Source organism: Hippocampus comes, unplaced genomic scaffold (assembly GCF_001891065.2).
Source record: "Hippocampus comes isolate QL1 unplaced genomic scaffold, H_comes_QL1_v1.1 scaffold20, whole genome shotgun sequence".
Lineage (NCBI taxonomy): Eukaryota > Metazoa > Chordata > Actinopteri > Syngnathiformes > Syngnathidae > Hippocampus > Hippocampus comes.
The window spans coordinates 277735-301866 of record NW_017805462.1 but is presented as its reverse complement, the minus strand read 5'-3'; the positions used below and the strand labels follow the sequence as shown (position 1 = coordinate 301866).

The 24132-nt window shown below is 45.3% G+C and overlaps 1 protein-coding gene and 1 long non-coding RNA gene across 3 annotated transcripts in view; one reads left to right on the top strand and one right to left on the bottom strand.

Moving 5' to 3' along the window:
• The first annotated feature begins 1333 nt into the window (after positions 1-1333).
• amph (amphiphysin) lies at positions 1334-13669 on the top strand. Of its 2 annotated transcripts, none has more exons than XM_019875124.1 (21): positions 1334-1485; positions 2521-2601; positions 2726-2780; positions 2928-3022; positions 3173-3268; positions 3336-3443; positions 3688-3773; positions 4326-4401; positions 4508-4590; positions 4787-4925; positions 7609-7719; positions 7789-7872; positions 9286-9312; positions 9396-9413; positions 9604-9798; positions 11607-11648; positions 11731-11907; positions 12136-12189; positions 12516-12698; positions 12784-12885; positions 12969-13669. In XM_019875124.1, the coding sequence occupies exons 1-21, from the start codon at positions 1417-1419 to the stop codon at positions 13071-13073; spliced, it is 1986 nt and encodes a 661-aa protein (XP_019730683.1). In that variant the 5' UTR covers positions 1334-1416; the 3' UTR covers positions 13074-13669. The 2 variants fall into 2 exon arrangements, with proteins under 2 accessions (XP_019730683.1, XP_019730682.1); XM_019875123.1 differs by having other exon boundaries at positions 7600-7719.
• A 3474-nt stretch (positions 13670-17143) lies between these two features.
• Positions 17144-24132, bottom strand: part of LOC109518928 (uncharacterized) — a 39449-nt gene continuing 32460 nt past the window's right edge. Inside the window, exon 3 of the long non-coding RNA XR_002168844.1 lies at positions 17144-17715. This is a non-coding gene — a long non-coding RNA (uncharacterized LOC109518928). The remainder of the gene's footprint in view (positions 17716-24132) is intronic.

Below are 24132 nucleotides of genomic sequence, written 5' to 3'. Positions count from 1 at the left end.
TATAGTAAGGCGTTTTTGGCACGAAAAAAACGACATAGTATCGTATGCCGTTTTTGGCACGAAAAAAACGACCATGTACAGTAAGGCGTTTTTAGCCGAAAAAAACAATCATGTATAGTAAGGCGTTTTTAGCCGAAAAAAAAGATCATGTATAGAAAGGCATTTTAACCCGAAAAAAACGACCATGTATAGCATGGGTGTCAAACTCATTTCACATTGTGGGCCACATCGGGCCTCGGTGGATGTCAAGTGGCCCTGACCATTCAAAATTATACCATACTCTGCTTTAAATAACCAAAACGTAGAGAGGGAGGGAGAGAGAGAGAGAGAGAGAGAGAGAGAGAGAGAGAGAGAGAGAGAGAGAGAGAGAAGGAAAATGACAGAGCCGGCTCTCGAGGGAGGGTGCTGATTCTCATCGTTCACTTCAAAGAGCCGGCTTTTTGTACCGGCTCGTTCGCGACCGACACATCACTCCAGGAAGGCTCAATGTCGGTCCAACGTAAACGGAACATAAATGTAAATTAATTTGTCTTTTTTTTAAATTCACGGTTGGGCGATTACGTCATTCTGAAGCTGTCCCCAGTACTATCAGCACCTATGCTCTGAGCTGGCATACAACTTTATTCATCAGTGATTTCTTACTAATACATTTCCGGTTCGCAGTTAGTGGACTCATAGTCTGGATCCCGTGAGGTTCAAGGTGAGGTATTTGGCAGAGCTGATGTACGTTGCATTGGGCGCAATAACCTTACAGATGATCTATCTTTGCATCGCAAGTCCAACGGCTCGAGGCAGACGGCGGCCCTCATTACGCTTGCAAACCTACGGAATTGCACATCTTGATGGAAGGGAGGAAACGCGCCATTGAATGTAGTTGTACTGCCCTCTGCTGGATGGAAGTCAACATTACAACGGACGAGAGAAACGTCTTGTCCTTCTGAAGTCAAGGTGATTTGTGGAGCCCACTATCATCTTCAACGAGTCTCAAACGGCGTCACAACCCCACAGCAAACGAATATTTGCGACATCTACTGATCTACACCCACTACCAGGCAAAGAAAAGCTCCAAAACCCCAATGTAGACATTTTTTTTTAATGCTGAAATATCACACAGGATAAGGACAACATGTTTAATCACAATTTTATCTGTGATTGTTTTATATCATGATTATTTTCATCATTTATTCATTTTGTTATACTTTTACGTTTGTTCACTCGCGTTGTCCCACGTACGGTGCCGGCGACGTCATATGACAAATAGTTTTTCCCGCTAAACATCCAGGCAAACCTTGGGGATTAGGCCCCGCCCCCTACTTGGACCATTTGATATGCCCGCTCGCGCAAGCGCACTTGACATCCCCGCACCTCCCCCTCGTCGCTGTATTGCCGTTAATCCGCGGATGTCAGTGCGGCGTCATGGCGGACATCAAGACGGGAATCTTCGCCAAAAATGTGCAGAAAAGGCTCAACAGAGCGCAGGAGAAGGTAAGCGGCTGCACGAGGAGAAAGACGAAGAGGAGGTGATGATGCAGCGGAGGAGGAGGATGAGGAGGAGGTGATGGACGGACACTGACGTCCTTGCAGGCCGCGAGAGATTCCCAACGTCAAATGTGGACGTTTTTAGACTGCGATACCAATGACGTCGCCGTTGAGCGAAAGGCACCACATGAAACGCGCCCCCCAAAGCCACATGTCATTTATTGATTAATTGGCTCAACACCGACGGAGACGTCACTCAACATGAACGTGCTGTTTTCTCGCGAGATAAAGTCACGTATGACTCGTTTAGCTACATAGTATATCGGCAGTACTTGTGGACATATACATGCATATTCATATCCAGTGTGTATTTGTGTGTATTTTCAGAAGTATTTTAATATTGCCATATCGATATTGTGATATTCAACATGTGCCTCAAAAAATTACATCATTTTTATTCAATGAAACTTTTTTTCCATGTGGTGAAATAAGTAGCCTCATTTCATTCTTTGTTAGTTCATTGTAATAACTTATATCTATCTATCTATCTATCTATCTATCTATCTATCTATCTATCTATCTATCTATGTATGTATGTATGTATGTATGTATAGCATCCATCCATTTTCTGATCTGCTACACACACACAATTTATAAACAGCTAATTAAATATCAAACTAAAGTGATATAGCTAAAAAACAAGAAAACCCAGAACAAACTTGAAAACTATCATTATGAGTTCATGCAAGGATTATCATAGCAAAATGTCGGGAGGATATCAAAATCAATATTAAATGCGCATGGGAAATATGAAAGGGAGGTTTTGCGCTTTTGTAATTGGGAGCAAGATTTGCACATAACCTCAATTGACTCCTCCCTCCACGCTCTCAAGTGTCCGTCCAAAGCCACGCCCCTCCCTTCTTGCCCAAGTGCACCATGTTTGCCAATAATAGGATTCAAAATAAAACTAGAGGCAATAAATTGTGGCCAGATTTGATGACATACACGATTATGATATGTCTAACGCAAATGACGGCTCAGGTGTTGCAGAAGCTGGGCAAAGCCGACGAGACCAAAGATGAACAGTTTGAACAAGTCGTCATCAACTTCAGAAGACAGGAGGTAAACACCAAACTGACACACAACCACCGCTACTGCGTCACATGTGTGGAGGGACGACCGAAGTCCCGCACACTCGCGTTGTTTCCCTGTTGCGTGACATATTAACGAGTGCCTTGCGTGTCAGTGTGAAGGTTCGCGGCTGCAGAGAGAGATGAAGGCCTACATGTCCGCTATCAAAGGTGACACACACGTCGCACGGTGTTAGGAGCATGTGTGCGGTCAGCTTTTGCAGTTCAATCATTTGATACGTGCTGTGAGTGGAACATGAACGATACGCCAGGACGCTAATGGCGCCACTAATGCTCAGTGCCGCGGTTGCTGTGCAGGGATGCAGCAGGCCTCCATCAACCTGACGCAGTCTCTCCATGAGGTCTATGAGCCAGACTGGCACGGAAAAGATGATGTTATGACCATCGGCAAGGTGCGCCTTTGTTTTTGATCATGACGATGCAGCACCCTCCCCCCCTCCCCACCCACCCATCATGTCAACACTCCAAAAAGATTAAGTATCTGTAGGCTAAGGTCTGCGATGCTCAATGTCTTTTTTTTTTTGTTTTTACTTCCCCTGTAGGATTGCGATGCACTGTGGGAAAACTTCCACAATAAGCTGGTGGACTCGACGCTGCTGAATCTGGATGGATACTTGCAGCAGTTTCCTGACCTGAAGGTGATCGGCTGTCACCGTGATCAGATTTTTGAAGCTTTCTGCATCACTGACGCCTTCACGTCTTTAGACCCGTGTGGCCAAAAGAAGCCGGAAACTCATCGACTACGACAGCGCTCGTCATCATGTTGAAACGCTGCAGATGTCCGGGATGAAAAATGACCGCAAGATGCTGAAGGTCACCAGTCAACCGTCCAAATGTCTTTTGTCCGTCTCTCTGTGTGACAATTCTTTGAAGCTGCACTTGACCCAACCTGTCAACAGCTTTCCGGCTGTTAGTGCTACGTTAGTGGCCTTGTTCCATAGCAATAGAAACCTCGAGGTCTATAATTGTGAACTCCAACTATGAATGAAGCAAACCTGATGGAATAATAATTTTCCAGCATCCAGTAGTGATCTGTGTTCTGTATTGCATTTTACAGGCTGATGAGGAGTTGAGAAAGGCTCAGAGAGTGTTTGATGAACTCAACGTTGGTCTGCAAGATGAACTTCCAACTCTTTGGGACAGGTCCCTATCATCTAATCTGATGTCTATTTCACACAAACACGCACGCACGCACACACATGTGTGTGTGTGTGTGTGTGTGTGTGTGTGTGTGTGTGTGTGTATATATATATAGTAATCCCTCATTTATCGCGGGGGTTACGTTCCAAAAAGTACCAGTGATAAGTGAAATCAGGAAAGTAGTGAACATTATTTTTTTTCCAGTTATTATACAATACTTAACTATATATACAATGAAATCAAAGCCCAAAACCTGTTTTCAGGCCCAATTACCAAAAAAAAAACAAACAAAACAAACGTTTTCAACAACTAACTGTAATAGTTTTTGGAAATACTGAAAAAAAATCCGTGAAACAGCAAAGCCGCGGCAAGGGAACCGCGTTAGAGCGAGGGATCACTGTATATACCTGTATATATACTGCATATTTTTTTTTATCGAAGTTTTACAGTCTATCGAGCAATTCAAACTTATTATAGTTAAGATTTTCAACGCGAACATGAATGTCAGCCAGATGCATCGATTCAATGCAAATTGTGAATTTTTTTGTGTTTTAGCCGAGTCGGATTCTACATCAGCACCTTCAAAAGCGTGACGAGTCTGGAGGCCAGATTTCACCGAGAGATTTCTCTGGTGTGGCGGAACGTCATGACATCAACCACTCGTTCAAATTGAAAGGTTCATGCAGTCAAAGGATCTCTTTTCTCTGCTCCACGCGACGGCCTTTCTCAACGTGTAGGTGTGTAAGCAGCTGTACGAAGTGATGATGCAACTGAGTGAACAACACGCTGACAAAATGTTCACCATCCAAGGAGCACCCAGGTATGGAGGTCGGCGAGATAACATCCGGTGTTTTGTGTTATGTATGTTTTTCCTTATGTCTAAAATACTACAATCATGCAGTGGGTAAAAACATTCAAATCGACAGATGGCTCAGTGATGTGTGAGCGATGTTTTAAAAGCTTCATGAAACTTCATCATCAGTAAGGTCGGCTTTCAACTCTTTCCATTTGGCTAGTGATTCGGGGCCGTTGCGGCTGGCTCGGACGCCTTCGCCCCCCGAAGACGAAAGTCCACCCGAGAGTCCAGACGCCAGTACCAATCACATGCTGCGCCCGGTTTCTCCCGGGCCGCCGCGTCCCAAATCTCCCATGCAGGTAAACAAGTCGACCGGTGCGCGCGGGAATCCGAGTTGTGTGTGGGTGAAGACACAAATGTTTGTAACATGTCGTAATGACTTCGCAGCGTTTACGAGAGGATGTAAGCCAAGTTAGTTGAAAGCGCACAATGACTTAGCCAGCTTTTTAGCATGCTAGCATCAGGCAAGCGGGCTGTATTTGTTGTTTAATGTTCTGTGGCTGTTCTTCTTTGCTGCACACTCATCTCTTGGATGGTGAGTGAACTTGTGCCGTGTCACACGTGTGTTAGTGTTTGTGTGGATTAGGAACAATCTAGCGGCATTATGAACATGTTTGTCAAGCGCATTTGGACAAATATGTATGGAAATATGTCGCGTCTACAATTCCGGTTCCCATTTTCTTTGCCCACTCGTGCGGATGCCGAGCGAGTGACGGTATTTGTCCTTTGTCGTGTCTGACTGTGTTCATTAAGGCGACTCTGATTTAGGTGCTGAAATTCCTCGACTCATTCACAGCCGTTTTGAAAAGAGAGTTCCGCATGTGCTAGCCGTTGCGAAACCTTTGGATGGATCTTTCAAAAAACGCCCACCACAGTACAAAATGCCCGTAGATGATTAACATTAAGCTGGAAACTGTTTGAGAGTTGATCCAAACTTTCCTCCCAACTGCCTACAACCATACAGCAAAGAAACATTCCATGAGTGATGCTGATTCACCTCGCCCAGGGCTTGACTAGAACGTCAGTGGCTTTTTTTTTCCTTTCAAATTCACACGCGGACTTGCGTCACCTTTTTTCACAATGGCGACACTTACTTTCCACTACCAACCGCTACGCATTCATTTTTCTACGTGTACGGAAAAACACACTCCAACACATGACGTGTGAAGTGCCTAAACCTGTCTGAATTCCAAACAGTTGGTATTTCTCCCCCTCTTAAATGACGCGACAAGCTGAGATTCACCCCTTCATACTCAAAAACTATTTGGGATGTCAAATCCAAAGTGATGGCGACCCGGTGGTCAAGTGGTTAGAGCATGGACCTCACAGTGCAGAGGTACCGGGTTCAATTCCGGCTCTGGCCTTCCTGTGTGGAGTTTGCATGTTCTCCCCGTGGCTGTGTGGGTTTTCTCCGGGTACTCCGGTTTCCTCCCACATTCCAAAAACATGCATGGCAGGCTGATTGAAAACTCCAAATTGTCCCTATGTGTGAGTGTGAGCGGGGATGGTTGTTTGTCTCTGTGTGCCCTGCGATTAGCTGGCCAGCAGTTCAGGGTGTCCCCCGCCTACTGCTCAACAGCTGGGATAGGCTCCAGCACGCCCCCGCAACACTTGTGAGGATAAAGAGGTTCAGAAAATGGATGGATGGAAATCCAAAGTGATGCAACGCTGCCACCCACTGGTATCTGTTTGTTAGTACAGTTACGTGGAAGCTTGAATTTCACTGACGGGCTGGGCGAGAGACTCTCTCACTACGCTTACCCGTACAAAAAGATACTTGACGATTACATTTGTCAGCGGCAATAAACAAATGTCCACGACGGTGAATGAGTTTGGTGTTTCCGCAGGTTTTAACGGATTGCCTTTGAGCACTTGAAGAGGGTGACGTGATCACAGTGGAGAACGGGGGATCGGGACGGAGAATCATATTTATCAAAGATGATCGGCCTTAGTTTGATGAAGTGATCCTCTGTTCTGGTCAATCGTGTCAAATTTCAGAAAAACATCGTACAGTTCAAAGTTTTTTTTTTTTTTTACTCTGCAAGTGGTTTCAAGGAAAGCTTTTATTTGTTTCCAAATCTTTACAAAGATTGATTCGTGGAATGAATGACACGAAAGTGAGCTGTGTTCACTGTTCACGGACACTCGGGCAGAAGGAATTTGTGGGAACCGGTGTTGTAGAACCAACGTGTTTTTGTCGTGTTTCCAAGTAATTGCACTTCTACTCGAGTACTGAATATCAATACTCCCCTCCCCCTCCCATCTCTGCTTCTACCACTGTCAATAACGTGACACCCTTTCCCCGCTTCATGAGAAGTTTAAAACTACGCTTTCTCCGACGTTGAGCCCCGCACTGACCCTCGCCTGCCAGTTGGACCGCTACTGAAATTTTCTGTCAAACCAGCCAGCTGTGAGCTGGCGTCCTGCAGTAGGACCCACCGCACACCCAGCACTGCGGCCCAGGGCCACCGCGCCGTAGCGCAGGGCGCGGCCTTCTGTGGTTCATTAGCAGCCAACCGTCTCAAAGTAGTTTTGCTGCGATTCAAAATTTGGATGGCAGGCAAACAGCATCCTAATGTCGCTTTTGTCATGGCCGCGCTGTATTGCGTTCGCTATCGCAAAAAAAAATGATAATTCCGGGAACAAAATGAAGTCCGGCCAATTGTTGCCACTCTATACGGTATATTGTGTTTTACAATAATACTTGACCATTTTTATTTGTTTTTTTTTCCAATTGTCCAATTCAGTCACGTTCGATGCATCTTGGTGTTAGGGGTCCCTTAGTTGGTGTTAGGGGTTTGGGGGTTAGTTATGTTACACAGAAAAACAAATCTTGAATAGGTGAGTTTCTTTCTGAATGTTAAATGGTACGTAGGTGGACGTTCACCTTAGTTCGAGACACTCAAGCCAGAAAGCATTGAGATGACTGCCAAAGGCCGTATGTTGTCTAATGGCAATGTTGCTGTTGTGCAGATGAAAAAGGGCCCGCCTGTGCCTCCGCCCCCCAAAGTCACGCCTTCCAAGGAGGTGGTGGAGGAGCAAATCATCGACCTGTTTGGAGGGGAGTTTTTACCGGCACCATCACCATCTCAGGTCTCTGAGCGTTTCAAGGGAAAGGCGCTACGGTACGGGTTGCCTCCTAACTGCCTTGTGCGTCCACAGCCCAATGAGAGGCCGGGAGAATCGCTCCTTGATCTAGATTTCGACGCCTTCCAGCCGGATGAAAGTGTGTCACCAGTACCGCAGGTTGTTGACACAAAAGCATCTTCATGCATGCAATGTGAATGGTTGTGTATTAGGCCATATGAAAAAAAAATCTGTTCTGATATAGGCCATTTTATATCATTTCAGTTTATTCTTGAAACTATTTTTCTACACACTGGGACTGCTTAGCTTCTCTCTGTTTATTTTGAGGTAACATTAAATAAACCTGGATCAAATGAGAAAAGCTTCAGGTAATGCCGCTTTATAAAATGATCAAATGTACACTGAAGAGCCACGGCATCCCACATATTATCCATCCATCCATCCATTTTCGAACAGGGCACACAAAGATGAACAACCATCCGCGCTCACACTCACACCTAGGGACAATTTAGCGTGTTCCATCAGCCTGTCATGCATGTTTTTGGAATGTGGGAGGAAACCGGAGTACCCGGAGAAAAGCCACGCTGGCACGGGGAGAACATGCAAACTCCACACAGGAAGGCACAGGAGCCAGACTCAAACCCTGCACCTCTGCACCGTGAGGCCGACCTGCTAACCAGTCGCCCACCGTGCCGCCCCACCGACATATTAATAGAAATGTAATCATTACAATCGTTTGCTGTTTCGCTGTGCATAACATTATTTTGTATCATTTTCTCTCCCGACACGTTTTAAATTGCCTACTATTATTAAAGTTGAATGCCTGAAGGCAGTTCTTTCGAGACCTCCGTGAAGTGAGCTCAGTCACTCAAGCACTTCGATCCATTCTTTAGCGATAACATTAGGTTAGCTTGGCGATTAGCATGGCTTCTCAATCTTTCATAAGAACGATACTTGTAAGAAGTGTAGCTTTTTCGCAGATGTGGAGGCTGTGATTACTGACATGGGAGCGAAACCACAACGTAATTTACCAGGCAGTAGTAGCCAGCCAAAGCTCGTTGCTAGCTTGTTGCTCCGACCTAAGTCGCACCGATCTCTCACCTCGGCCTGCCGACAACCCACACTTGGGTGACGTAAGCAGCCTAGACTTGGAATCCGCTCTGCGAAACCGTTGATTTTCGAGGCTTGTGTGGCTTGAAGGAGTATCCAGCATGCCTTTTGAGGTGCACAATTTTTGTAAATAGTTACTAATAATCACAGGTTTGTTATTGTGAATCAATTATTTCCTAAAGTTGTAGTCTCCGCTATTTGCAATCACCCTGAAAATAATTTTCATTGATTGTTGGCTTTAATTCTGAACCACAAGATTGTCAACGTATGACTATGATGCATCCTGACTTCCATGAGCTATCATTTTAGTCTGCCACCGAATAGCAGCGGAATAAGCGCGCCAACTCAAGGTTTCGCCGTATATCGTTTGACGGTGTTGTTGTTACTGGTCTCGAATGTCTTCCGACTGAATTGTAACATTTTATAAAGTTGAAGCTCCTCTTTTTTTTCCTCCCCAACAAGACTGCTGTGCCTTGGGATACGTGGTCGGTGAGTGCATTTGACTCTGCTGCACTTGATTTGTCCGTGAAATGGTTTCATACATCACCTGTGTCCTACTCCTCCCTTTCCAGGCTCAGCCAGCCCAAACTGTAAGTCCACACGCGATTCACTAAGCACGACATCTTAACTGCTTGTCGTATTTGACACCAGACTCAGACTGAACACACGATAAAGATCACAACATATACAACCCAAACACGCAAAGCAGACTGTCCAGCAGCACTTTCTTAGACCGGCTTCATCAAACTTTTTAACATTTCATTTCCTGCGTTTGCTCAGGCTTCGGAAAGCGGCTTTGTCGCCGACTGGTCAGCTGACTTTGGTTCAGCGGCTACCAACGGAGAGGCTGCCGCAGGGGAGGCTGCCACAGGAGCTCCTGAAGGGGGAGAGGGAGGGGATCAGGGTGATGATGGAGATAAAGTCACAACTCCTCCTACTCCTCCTCCCAAGGACAGTGAGACAGCAGAGGATGAGGTTAGCAGCCGAGATGTACCGTCTCAATCACATCCCAACCTTCTCTATGGTGCTGCTGATGATCCGGAAACTGCGCAGGCAGAGTCGGAGGGAAATGAGCCAGGGGAGGGAGGTCGCAGGATATCCACCCCTGGGCTGATCTTCACCAACGAGTTTGGTGAACAGATTGAGGACAGCTCCAAACTGGCAACAGAGAAGTGGTCCAGGTCTCCTGATGGCTCAGGATCGGAATACGAAACCGCCGAAGAATGGGGCGATGGGATGCAGGGAGGGAGCTGGGCAAGTGCGGACGATGAGCAGTCGCGTGACGATCACACGGATGCGAGAAACGCGGCGGGGATGCAGGATACCTCAGCGGGTCGGGGTGGTGAGGAGAAGGACAAAGGTTCGAAAGATGAGCGAAAAGCAACAGATGTCATATCCGGAGATGCTGGAAGTCAGGAGTCAGTAAGCTGGGTGGAAACGCAGGAGGGAGGTGCGTTTGATTCGGATCCTTTGGCAGAGACACAGGGGCAAAGCACCGTTTGTAACAGTCTTCTTGCAGAAGCAAAGGAAGGAGTTGCGTTAGATTTGGCTCCTTTTGCTGACGCACAGGGAGGTGGGTTCGATTCAGATCCTTTTGCTAACATACAGGGAAGAGGTGCGTTTGACTCCGACCCTTTTGCTGAAACTCGGGGAGGAGGTGCGTTTGATTCCGACCCCTTTGCTGACATTCAGGGAGGAGGTACGTTTGATTCCGACCCTTTTGCTGAAACTCGAAGAGGAGCTGCGTTTGATTCAGACCCTTTGACTGAAATTCAGGGAGGAGGTGCGTTTGATTCCGACCCTTTTGCTGAAACTCGGGAAGGTGGTGCGTTTGATTCCGACCCTTTTGCTGAAACTCAGGGAGAAGGTGCGTTTGATTCCGACCCTTTTGCTGAAACTCGGGAAGGAGGTGCGTTTGATTCCGACCCTTTTGCTGAATCACGAGGGGCAGGTGGCTTTAGTTCAGATCCTTTTGCCGAAACACAGGACCCAGATTCATCCGATCGCATTTGTTTTGCTGAATCCCAAACTGTGGACGAGGCAGATCGTTTGAAGTCAGAAGCCGGCTTAGAGGCCGAGGGTTTTGTGGTCTCCGGAGATGGAGGAAGCCGGTGGGATCCTTTTGCAAGCAGTCTTTGTGCAGCCTCTACAGATGCCGTGGTCAATGGCAACGTGTCCTGGAAGCAAGCTGGCAAGAGCAGCTGCTCGGACCCTCCTAATGAACAAAGAAGCTCAACCTCGGAAGTTCAAGGTGTAGATGTTACCAAAGTCCGCAAGGAACCCGAAAGTTCTGACATGTCCGAAGATGAGGCTGCAAACCTGAGATTTGGAAAATTGTACCAAGATGTAGCTAAAGAAAAGGAAGAGGTACATGGTCCCATTTTTAGCGTGCTGGTTTGGCAGCAAGTAGACGTCCGTTGAAATTCTAAACCTCCCGCTAACCCCAACCTGATCTTTCCTTCTCCTCTTAAACGCTTCCCGTGCCTGACATGTGATTGCCTTGAGTGACCCGATTTGTTATTTTCAACTTCAGTCGGTAATTAGAATGTTTGGCAGCTTGAGCAAATTCCGTCCTACTCGGGAACTATCCATCCATCCATCCATCCATCATGTCTCTGTCCGTCTGCCTCCTTAGCCTCAGAATGCTCATTTCCCCGCAGCTCCGTAATAGCGCCCCCTGTGCTCCCTCTTTGACACGTCCTCTCGTTCCTTACTTTTTTAAATTTATTTTTTTAAAATGACCATTTGAGATTCTTGTCTCATTTTCAACATGTATTCCGAAGGATGCCACTGGCCCATCGTTCTTTGCTGATTTTGATAAAATGGTGAGTAGCCATTTTGTGATTTCTTGTGTCAAATGTAGTTTTAAAAAAAAAAAGAATTGAATGTGGATCTGCTTTGAACAAGAACGAAGTCAATCCCGGATCAACTGAGGCTTTGGAGATTGCAAATTCAGCACCTTCCGCCGGTGAAGAAGTGCCTCCAGCTTCTCTGGCTGGTGAGGACGACCCACCGCCAGTTCCCACCTCTGCTGAGGAAAATACAGCAGAAAGTTGTGGCTCACCACTGGAAGAAAACCCTCCTGTGAGTGAAAGAACACGTTTCATTTTCACTTGGCTTACCATAAGCCAACTTCTTCATGGTTATAATCGATCACAATTGAACATTTATTGCTGGTTGTGCATGTTATACGCCATTTTAACCCTTTTGGGGACAGCGGTTACCGCAGTGGACAGCTTATCATGTTATGAAATAACAGTACTATTGCTTTGTTATTTAATGAAACTATTTTTTATTTGACTTTGATTTTAGGAATCGGTTTCAGTTCCAGAAGAAAAAAAGCAAAGTCCTGTCGACGAAGCTTCGGTAAATCTAGAATGTTTCATAATCATGACTTTCACATCTTGGTTGACTTCTATTCATTTTCATTGACTGCTAGTTTCCCCCTTCCACCTTTCTGATCTCATTTCTATCTAACAATATAACAAACATGTACATTTAAATGCACTTTCACAATCGGAGGCTTTGCTAACGTACACTGACGCGGCGCAAGCTAGCTTCGTTGACCTCGGGTTAGCTCCGTTAGCTTCAAACGTAGCATCCAAGCTTTTTCCACTCTATTGGCGTGACTAATCGCTTCATATTCAATGCACCTCCGTCAGGCTGAGTTTCGTTATTCTTGGCTTGCGCAGGAAATGATGGCCATCCCATCCGTGGTGATTGAGCCCGCCTCCAGCAACGAAGGCGACGATGATCGCGACGCAGACATCATCTCACCCTCGGCTATCAGTGACAACTGCGTGGCGGCCGACAAACCTCAAATCAAACCCACAAGTTCATCTCCGGGGGGACTCCCGGGCGACTTCCTGTACAAGGTCAGTCTTGGATTTGGTCTGAAGTAAACCTTCTCGGAAAGCCAAACACCACTTGAGGTGATGAACGTGGGGGAAAATTGTGCAGGTTGAGACGATGCACGACTTTGAGGCAGCCAACAGCGACGAGCTGGACCTGAAGCAAGGTGATGTGGTCTTAGTGGTCCCCACCGCTTCAGTGGAGGATCAGGTGAGTTTGCCGGGCGTCGCGCGTATCTGTCGAGCGATGTCAAATTCAAGACAAATGTCCTTTCGATGCTGCCGCCGCTGCAGGAAGCAGGCTGGCTGACGGGATACAAGCAGAGTGACTGGATGATGCTGGGAACCGGAGCGCAAAAGGGACTTTTCCCAGAAAACTTTACGCAGCGTTTGGAGTGAGAAGCTTTCCCCGTCCGCATGTACACAATGCCTTCGAAAACACCGCTTGGTCTTTTCCCAGGATCAACCTGAGCCCTGTGGTCTACTCCCCAAAACCCCCCCCCCCCCCACGTCGCTCTAGTTCAAGAAAACAAAAGATGGGGACGTTGTTTCTGTGTGCATGTTTCATCTCGAAAGGCTATAAATGCATATCGTCACCCTAAAGTGTCACACTGTGTTGAAGAATTCCCCCGAGTCACGATGTCATTCTTTAGCCACGATGGAAGCGTTGTACTCGATCGCGCTCATTTTCTGCGGCTGTGCTCATATTTGGTTTGGTGATCGGTGTTGTGCGGCGACAAGTTGTGACGTTTCGCATAGTTAGCTCCCAAAATATATTGCTCATCCTACTATGTTAGTGTTCTTTGAACATGTTGACAGAGAGAAAGGAAATTGTTTTGTTTAAAAAAAAAAAAAAAAGGGGGTTTTGGTGACAAACGAAACGGGAAATTGGAATGCAAGATATGAAGTTGGGGAAATATGTGCAATGAGATTATGGGATCATATCACTGTATTGTATTGTATTGTCACAATAAAAAGCTTTATGTCAGGTTAAATTTGTCACAGTCGTTTTTGATTGTGCCCACAAATTAATTTTTAGGCTGTTTTATAAAGGTAAAATGTATCAGTTTTTGTTTTTTAAAAAAAAGTTTTTTTTTTAAATGATTGATTTTTATTTTCAATATTAGTTTTTTTTATTTCATTTTTTTGTGAACTATTTTAACCTTGGTAGGTACATCAATAGACGTGAAAGTGATGTTAAACTACAGCCAATTTCTAGACACTTTTCAATTAACGGCAAATGAAAATGTAAAAATATATGCATCTGTTCAATTCCATTTTTCTTTTCCATGCCGTTGGTGTTATATATTCCACCGCTTCTCACATGTGATGCCATATATATATATTTTTTTTTGCCACCTTGCCGCTTTTCTCCTCCCAACATGTACAGCACACGTGCCGCTCGCTGATGTAACGTTGTCCGAAGCTCCCTGAATGGAGGTACACTGTTTCAATGACACCCCATCTGACGATGTCACTGAGAGTAGCACGCTTAAGATTAGATGTTCCTTTGGCTTGCTTGTCTCCATGGGAGGTTGGCTTCATCCATGGGAGGTGTGTGTGTGTGTGTATGTGTTGTGTGTATATATTGTTCGGTGCATCCGCTCAGTGCACCTCACCTAATCAAAGCTGCTTGCGTAACTTGCAGTTATTCACCTCACGCCAATGTGTGGAAAAAAAAAAAAAAAGGATGCATTGATTTTCGAATGGGTTGATACTGCATGTCACGCGCGCCTGTGAGGTTGTGTAGGTATCTTTTTGTAAATCATTGCGGTGAATAATAACAAAAATAATAGTGAATAAAGATTTGCAGTCCAAGTAGAGGATAAACTTTAAATGTGAGTCTGCTTAGTTTACGTATTTTCAGTGTACGGTGAATAAGGGCTTGAATGACAAAAGAGGTTTTATGGTCGACTACAATGTGAAAGTCAAGCCGATGATGTCATTTACAGCGGTAAACAACCATATTTGTGTTACAGACCCGTTTCACGGAAAATGGCACTGCTGCTATGAATCTTTTAAGACAAACAGTGATCAGAATATCGAAAGCTAGTGGTGCTAACCGCCATCTGCATCTGCCGCTTGTTTATTTTCGTAGTCTCAGGACGGTGGAAGATGTTGGTCGGACATTTCACTGCTCCACACAGCGTTAAAAAAAGTCGGGAGACGGCATCAGAGAAAACACATGATTACCGATGAGTTATTTTCAAGCGTTAAATGTCTATGGCGAGTAGTAAAGTTGAACGATCGACTAGACAACTAATCAGTTCAACCCCTTTTATCGCCAACGATATGTCCAGACCCAGATGTAATACGGTGTTCCCTCACTTTTTTTGTGGGTGATACATTTGGGTGAATTTGCCACAAAGTAGAGATGGACTTTTTTCGAGGGGAGATTCAGGCCTCAATCAAGACATTACAACGTCGTCACACGGTTTCCACTCTTGTAAACACTTGTGATACCATATACATTGCGTTTTTAAAATGCAAAATGAAAAATAAATACTGGCGCTGTAAATCCTTGTACTTCCAGCGGAAGAAGACTAAGAAGGTGAAAAAGAAGAAGAACAGTAGTTATGGTAACTAGATTTTGATTTCCACAACAAGGATTTCCTGTGACAAGAGGCGCATCAACCCACCAGGATTGTGATGTGGAATCCTGGTTAAGGTAAGCCATTTTCAACTAAAAAGAAAAACTGTAATGTAGTTAGTAAGTGCACATTTCACCGTCCTCGTCCTCTGTGTGTAGCAGAGTGCGCTCTGCTACACATGAATTTTCTGAACGCAGTTTATAATCTGCCGCTTGTGCTTCAATTGTTTACTTTCCTTGTATTGCTGATATACTGGGGTCCGGTACTCAATTTTTTAGGGATGCTCTGAATCACTGAACGGGGTTGTCAACTTCCTGTCTCCTATCTACTAGAGCTTCATAGATCTCCTCACCCTTCTCTCCGTCTCCTTCCATCCATCTCTCTTACAGTTTTTGTTTCCTGCTGCCCTTCCCTCCATGCATAAATAACCATCTTCTTTCTCTACTTCTGCCTTTTGGAATCTTTCTTTTTCCCCTCCTCTCCTCCCCACACCTGTCGCTGCCGTCCACACCGTGTGCTTGCTCAACCCGTCTTGTTAATTGACAATGTTGAAATGCTAAAATCACACCACCGCCTCTGTCACCGCTTCCCTCCCCGCCCCATGCGACGAAAGCCTCTCTGGTTTCACTTTGCGCCGTCATCCTATCCAGTGGCACTCATCAATAGCAAATGCGGAGGCTCCATCAAGCCCGCATGGTGACAATCACGCTTGCTGGCGTGCGTGCGGTGGAGAGGGTCTCTCGGTGTCATTGCTCCACCATCACGGCGCAATAAGGGAATATCAAATTCAATTTGTGTGCAATAAAGACCCTCGGCGTGAGTACTCTACGCGGCACGTATGTTCACCCCGAAGGAACACGTGAAATTGCATTACGGGCCATTTGAAGAGTCATCAATGCAGCCTAACTCGCCGGCAGCGAAACTATTCGACCTGCGGCTTGATCACATGTTGCTGCAGCCCTTGAAGGCAGACCATCTTCGACTGTTTTTTTTTTTCTTGGCAAAAGGGAGGCCACGCAAGCGACTGACTTTGAAAGCAGCCTGTGTACGTCATCCAATCACCTCCCACAAACTCTCCCGAAATGGGCCCCAGCATCCATTTTTCCTGGGTCGCCAAGTAAAATGCTGCAAGCTGTTTGACTGACAGTCACATTTGTTGGTTTGCGGCAAGTAAATGAGTTTCTCGTTCATGCAATTGACCAGAGGACAGAGACTTGAGGCACATGACTTGATTCGAGGCAATAATTATCTGTACTAAGAAAGCGACAATAGGTACCAAAATTTTTCGGGGAATGCCCATCGGCCATTTCGAAGCGGCATGTTGAAGAGGCATCCTGCCGTGACTGATGGCCATAAAGTGGACAAATTATTTTTCAAGGGCACCAAAATCATCCGTCTGCCCCTGAGCATTCGCTGTGCTTTGCACGCCGCCGCTTGAGAAAGGCCCACGTTGGAAAGACACCATCCGCCGCTGCTTCTTAGTTTGGGACCTTCTCTGCCCCTTCGTTCTTTCATTCTTCCACTAGACGCCAATGCTGCCTGGCATCACGATTATAATCGGTTGGGATTTGTCATTATGGTGAGTTTTTAATCATTACATGGATTGACTTGAATTTTATTGGCTTCAAAATCTGCATAAAGCTGGAGTGCAAAAGGATCAATGGGGGGGGGGGGGACACTGTCGCCTTTATTCAGTGTACATAATGAGAGAGGAAACTCCTAACGAGCAGATGGAACATTGTTTGGCAAAGAGAGTCACAGTGCTCAGCAATGTCACCTCACGGCGAGATCACTCTGGGCTCGCATCTGCTGAGGCTTTTGTGTCCACGTGTTGTAACCCCCCACCCTCCTTGTCAGGCTCAAGCTACTTGCCCCCGTTAGCATTACACATAACAACTGAATGAGTGTTGGCAAACAACTCAATATCTCCCAGAGGAACTGGAAAACATGAATTTCCCTTTTGTGGTCCTAAATGATGGTTCTTAACAAATTACAAAGCCATATGTTGACCACTACTGGAGTCCAAAAACCAAAAAAAAAAAATCTGATGGAAGCACTTCTTAAAAAGAAGACTATACAGTGGAGCGTTGAGAGCCAACAATTTTTTTTGGACCAAAAGGCAAAAAAAAATTTCTTTTTTATTAACGCAATAGGTAATGTCAAGTAGCATCAGCAGATCAGACAAGCTGGCAGAGGTAAGTTTCAGATAAGCAAGGATAAGTCTTTACTGAGAAAGGTCGGGTAGCAACAGCAGATTACGCAGCCCGTCTATGTGTGTTCCCAGGGCTCAAAGAAACAAGAGCAACGTTGACCTCAATGTGGTGACTTACATTGCCTGGGGGTTTTCTGTGACCCTTCATCCACGACGGACTGGCAAACTGCAGTGGGCAGCGCAGGCATTTGTCGTGGAGGTTCACACAGGTGCCTCTGATTGGCCGCCACCAACCAGCCTGGGGGAGGGAGCGATCAATTATGTCTCGACTGCCAGATCGTCACATGGACAGCAACCCCCCCGCATCACACATTTGCACTGAACTTGAGCCAAGCCTTGAATGTAATCGACGGCCATCTGTTTGGGAAGATCCTTTGATATGCAAATGAGGCGAAGATGGATCTTTCTCCTATTTAAAATGGAGGTCTGTCTTTTGAGTGCGACGATATGATTGTAAATGATGTGAACGTCTGTGCTAAATCTCATCTCAAAGACAATGTACAACGGTGTGGCCTGACCCGTTATTTGCAAAGGGCAATTTTTTTTGCCCCGCGGATACACTGTGAGTGCCAGAATACTGTTTACGAAAGAAATGACATCACAACTAAACCTGTACTGATTGCTGACCGAGGAAAATAGAAAAGTATGCGCAACACATGTAGACCGACAATACAGCACTTCTCACAGGCATCTATTCTTTATCCTCTGCCAAAAACAGCTGATATTACCGCGGCTTACTGAGGAGTTTAGACCATCTTCATCTATCCTCGTATGTCTGTAATATAATCAAGGGCACGCACATCAAAAGGAGACCAAAGTTGACTTTCTTTCATTGTGACACTTCAACTTGAATTCAATTGTGATCAAGAGTCCAATTTTTTTTTCTTGGAAATGCATGTTGTGTACATCCACCAATTTTTCTCGGCGTCTTTAAAAAAAATGAATAAATACAGACTTAAATTCAGCTTTTCCAAGTTGAGGTTGATCAAAGAAATGGTACAAACAAATCAAGGTTCAACCCCAGTGTTCAAAATAAATAATACAGCGATTGCGAAGTCTCTTCCGCCTTCCATCCTTTCAGCTCCGCTTATTCATTGCTCCTCGCAGGAGCTTTAGTGAGTGTCTAAAAAAAGGACAGACTTGACATAATGGGAACATTGTTACAACAACCTCATCTAAGACTTTTTTTTTTTTTTTTTTACTTTGACAAGATGCAATGAGGAATTAGTGCATTCATGATTTAAAAGTTTGACAAACACGTCGGAAAAAAGCTCTCGCTTGTTTACTAAACAGAATTCGTGATATAAAGGGTGTCGTTTGTATTACAAAGGCTCATACATTGGGCAGAGCTGAGCAAGACACTCTTCAATTTGTCATTGGACGCATTTAGGATTGAGTTATTCCAGATTCATTTATCTATCCCGGCACAAGCGTGGATTATGTTCCCGAGCTAACGAATGCAAACAAGCTCGGAAATCCTCCTCTAACATTTTTTGGAATTACAGTCCCCCGCGTGCGATGATGAAAGGGAAGTGGTTTCAAATTCAATTGTGGCTTTATGGAGACAGGTGGAGAGGAGGATGTTTTTTTTAAGAGCAAGAAGAATTGGCAGAGAAGGTTCCTATCTAAACTCCAGTAATAGTCGGTTGTTCCCCTGTTTGCATGTTACTGCTCCTTGTCTTTTGAGGCCGTGGATCTCAACTGCTGTTACGCTGGCACCAGCATTTTCCAATTGTTGCAAAGCCGGACTCACTTGTATAGAAGTTATGAACGACAAAGAACGGCCTTTGTCTGAAAACAGCCTCTGAAAACACATGAAGAGCACGTGCCATTTTCAAATGCCGTTTCTAATGAGTTTGATGTATCGCCAAGAGCATGTCGTTCGCCATGGCATCTGCTCGCCAGAGGCTGAGCTGCACTTTGTTTGTATACGGACTCGTGGCTACAGCACCGGGCAGCTTTCCTGTCGCTTACATTGTATAGTCCATAGTCTTCCTTTTTTTTTTTTTTGCTAACTGCCGGCGACCCACCCAAAATGGCTTTGCAATCCGCCAATTGAGAACCACTGCGTGAATGTAAGAGTTGTTTGAAGGTTTGAAAATACAGTTACATTCACGCTAATTTTTGTTTGTACATGAAATGTTAGCATTAAGCTATCAGACTTTTATTTGATTACATTTTCCTGATTATATTTTTCAATGTAGCCGTTTTACAGGAAACTTCGACCGGGAGTGAAAAATAACAACTTGAAGCAAGCATGCCAGGGCTCTTTTTTGGAGGATTGGGAAAGAGAAAGCTTTCCCAATCCAGAAATCCTGATGAGTTCCATTCAGTGGCACTCATCGGGATTCAATTCCCAATCCCGATGAGTGCCACTGAATCCAAAAAACAGAAAGTATGTGTGTTTGGATAAGTTTAACTGTGTTTAAAACATGTGGGAGGGGGAAAGCGAATTAAAGAAAAAAAAAAGTCCTGTTTTATACAGTCTTTCTACAGAGTGGATTTTCACCTTTTGTGGCCGGGACACGAAATCCACGACAATTCCGCAGCTTCATTACCGGAGGGGAGTTTTTTTTTTCTTTTTTTTTCGCGACCTCGATTTGGTCTCAGTGGGGCAGCACTTGACTTGCTGAGTGTGCAGCCTCGCTCGCCTTGGTGGGGGGAGGCCTCCTCCATCGAGGTAATATCCACTCCCATCCAATATTCATCAGCTACTGGGAGATTCGTGACGACAAGTCCATTTGATAGGCCAACAATGTGCTGAGGTGGTCGGTGTGGTGTGCACACGTAGGTGTGCCGGGCCACACTAACAAGGCTTCCCGAGGACACACATGGGATGACATGTGTGCGGAGACTGCGGGGGTTCAACGCCATATGTATATCAATAGCTACAGGTTAATATATGCTTCAAAAAAGACCCAGCAGTGAGTTGTGCAACCCGAGTACACAAGAGGCATGTGTTGTATGACGTGATGTAACGCTCATGTCACGTGTGCGTGCGGGAATCATGGCCAAAATGGATGGCTTTCTTCTCTGCCTGGAGTACTTTTGAGCTTTTATGTCAATGACGACATATTGTGAACATCGGCCTTTCTTTCCGACGCGGATGATGATTCACCCATGTGTCAAACTGCCACAGGGTAGGGGCAACTGCAGCCGAGGAGGACTTACTCACTGTCAGATTTTAAAAAACATTTTTTTGTTTTATTTTATTTTAGGCTTATGTATCGGAAGTCGGTATCGGCAGCCTGGAGTATTAGGTCAGTATCGGCCTGCTAGCGGTACCAGGTATCAGTACTTGCCCATCACTAAAAATACTATTAATAATATTAAAAAGATTACAAATATTAAACATACAGGTATGGATTTTTGGGGGGGGTTTCAATGCAGAAAAAAAAGTCAAAATTCCAATCTGAAAGTCTGGAATCAAGTGCATGTCGAACGTAAAATGACCTCAGAGAGGGCAACCCCATTTCTGATCATCCACCGACCGCGTCTCATTCGCTTGCCTTCCAAACAACAAAATTAGGATTTGTTGGCGACAAATCCACCTTCAGCTCCAAAAATTGGGCTTTGTGTACCTGTTGTCCACCCAAGATGAAACTGACGACTTCCTATTTATGTCTGTTGTGTGAATCGATCCGTGGCAAAAAGTCATGTTTGAAACCGTGGAACACGGACACATTTCCACAATACGCCCGCTAGCGCACACACAAACACGTGCGAAACGCACGGATGGCGAATCTCGCTCTCCTCTCGGCTTTCTTCTCCTTCACTCTGGCATCCATCACTGTCTGCAGCAATGGGCTGCGAAACAAATTTCTATCACTATATATTACAAGTTAAGAACGGGAGCAGGCAATCTGTTTATATATATATATATATATATATATTTTTTTTTTTCTCGGGCTTCGATTTTTATGTCGTGTCTATGGGCTCGTCCATCATTGTGCTGCCGGGCACCCTTGTGCGCTGCGCCCCGATGAGATGTTATCTTGCCTCCGCCATCAATCACGCGCTTGCCCTGCGCCCGACATGCCGGAGAGGACATGTGACGTCCCTCCATACACCCTCTTGCTACGCCGACCTATCTCATGCCTCTGTAATGGTGACACCATAACACACAGAGTCGTCCGTCATTTCACTGACACGTTCAATGCGCAGGATTGAGTTGTAGTGTTACGCAGGCTCCCTCTAGAGGTGTGTAAAAGGATCACCTAATTTAATGTTAAATCTGTGGATGTTATTGTGGCTTAAGGTCTTTTGGGTTAGTTGTATTTTTATTTTTTTATTTTATTTTTGTTTTACAGTTTTGCAGCGGTGCACTTATAGTATCTCACAAAAGTGAGTACACCCATCATAAAAACAAAAATCTTTTCATGGGACAACACTTCGCGTCAATGTAAAATAGTCAGTGTACAGCATGTACAATCTAACAGTGTACGTTTACTGTCTCGTCAAATCAAGACAACACCTAGCTGTTAAAGTGTAAACATCTGGCAACAGAAGTGAGCACAACCCGAAGCGAAAATGACTAATTTGGCCCAAGGCGTCAATACTTTGTGCGTCCACCATTATTTTTTAGCACTGCCTTAACTGTCTTGGGCATGTCGGTGTGAGGGGTGAGGTACTTGAAGTAGAAATGTAGATGTTTGTGGCAGGAACACTAATGGAACACTCTAAATTTTCCCTCGGTGTGAGTGTGAGCGCGGATGTGTGTGCCCTGCGATTGGATGGCAACCGGTTCAGGGTGTCCCCCCGCCTACTGCCCAAAGACAGCTGGGATAGCACAGGCTGCTGCACCATAAAATATTTTTCTTTCTCCTCAAGTCTGTGTTATGACTCGTCTTTGCCCTACACACTTCACAAAGAAAGTTGCTAACCAATCGGGGAACAAAGGAGGAGGGAGGATGGGTGGAAGGTGCACAACTACTTAATTAGGCCAGATCCCTGTTCACCACCACCATCGCCCCCCTCACTATTCCCTCTAGATCCCATCCACTTAATGTTCTGTGAAATCATATTCCACTCCCTAGAGGGGTGGATGTGGGGTGGTGGTAAGAAGGAGAAATCAGAACAATAAAATGACACATTTGAAAGCGAGGCAGCACCAGGGGGAAAAATAGACCGTTAGTGACACATGGGGGATGCTGTGGACTGATGACGGCAAGCAACTGCCTGGCCCATTACCAGCAAACATCCGGCTCATGAAGTCATGTCCAACACAGACTTCGAAAAAGAGAGCCGTTCCGTTTGAAACCATGCTGTAAAAACATCGACTTTGTCCGGATCAGGAATCAGACAAATGCTTGTCATTGAACCAGTGCATTTTTTTTTTTTTTTTGGGAAATGCTTTTCAGGGACAGCGGTTACTACAGTGGACAGCTTATCATGTTATCAGGTTACAGGGTGCATGAAAGGGGTAAAATGTTGTGAAGGTTAAAGCTGCCCGGTCTTGCCTTCCAAAATGAAGACCGTTATTTGAATAGACCGTTAGTGACACATGGGGGATGCTGTGGACTGATGACGCCAAGCAACTGCCTGGCCCATTACCAACAAACATCCGGCTCATGAAGTCATGTCCAACACAGATTTCGAAAAAGAGAGCCGTTCCATTTGAAACCATGCTGTAAAAACGTCGACTTTAAAGCTGCCCGTTCTTGCCTTATAAAATGAAGACCGTTATTTCGTTGTCGCTGTTTTTCATGACGTGTGATTTCAAATTCAATTTTTTCGTTGAAAACACAAACAATAATATGCAATGGCACTTACGACCATTTTTAGTCATTTGTAAAAATGTTTTCATTTGTAACCATTTGGTGAGGTGATTCTAGAGATAACGCAAATAATTTTTACTCTCCTATGAGGAAAAACATAACTACGATATGGCCCGCGCTGAAAACGAATTTGACGCTCCTCATGTGAGCGAAAGAACAAAAACAGTACATGTGGAATAGGGGAAAAAAAAAAAAAAAAGAAAAAAGCAAAAATCTGTTCAGAAGCAGACAGCGGACATACTCAGGGTCGGAAAGTGGCTCACTAGACCTGGAGCCTGTCAACATCTCGAGGGCTCTTTGGCTCGAAGGAGAAGCTAAACTTAATCTCCCCTGGCCGACGGGGCCCTCGAGAGCAAAGAGAGTGGCACCAAGGAGGAGTAGAAGAGCGGACGAGGAGGAGAGCTGGCATTTTCCAAAGAGGGAGAGAGAGAAAGAGATAGCATCTGGATTTTTTCATTAGGACACAAGGCAGCGTTATCAGCCACGACATCAGAATTTAGCCCATCTACCACGCTACGCTCTCTTCTATCACGACTCCGCAATCATTTCTAATGCACTCTGTCTCCCTGCGCGCCCTCTACCTAGCGACCCCCTCCTCCCCGCGAACCCCCGCTCCACCGTCTCCCACTCAATCAGACAAGACTGTGTCCTTCCCCGCATCAGACTCCTCCTTTGTTTGCATTTTTTATCTTTTGCACTCCAAGCCTTTCTCTTTATTCCCCTGCTTATAGCTCCCTTTTTTTGGAGGAGAAACTAATTAACTAGTGTGTTTCTAGCAACCTTTTAGCAATGTATTTTTTTCCCCCCTTTTTACCTCGTATAGGTCGAACGCTTCCATTGTGAAAACGTGATCATTCGTTCTCCGAGGAAGAAAGAGA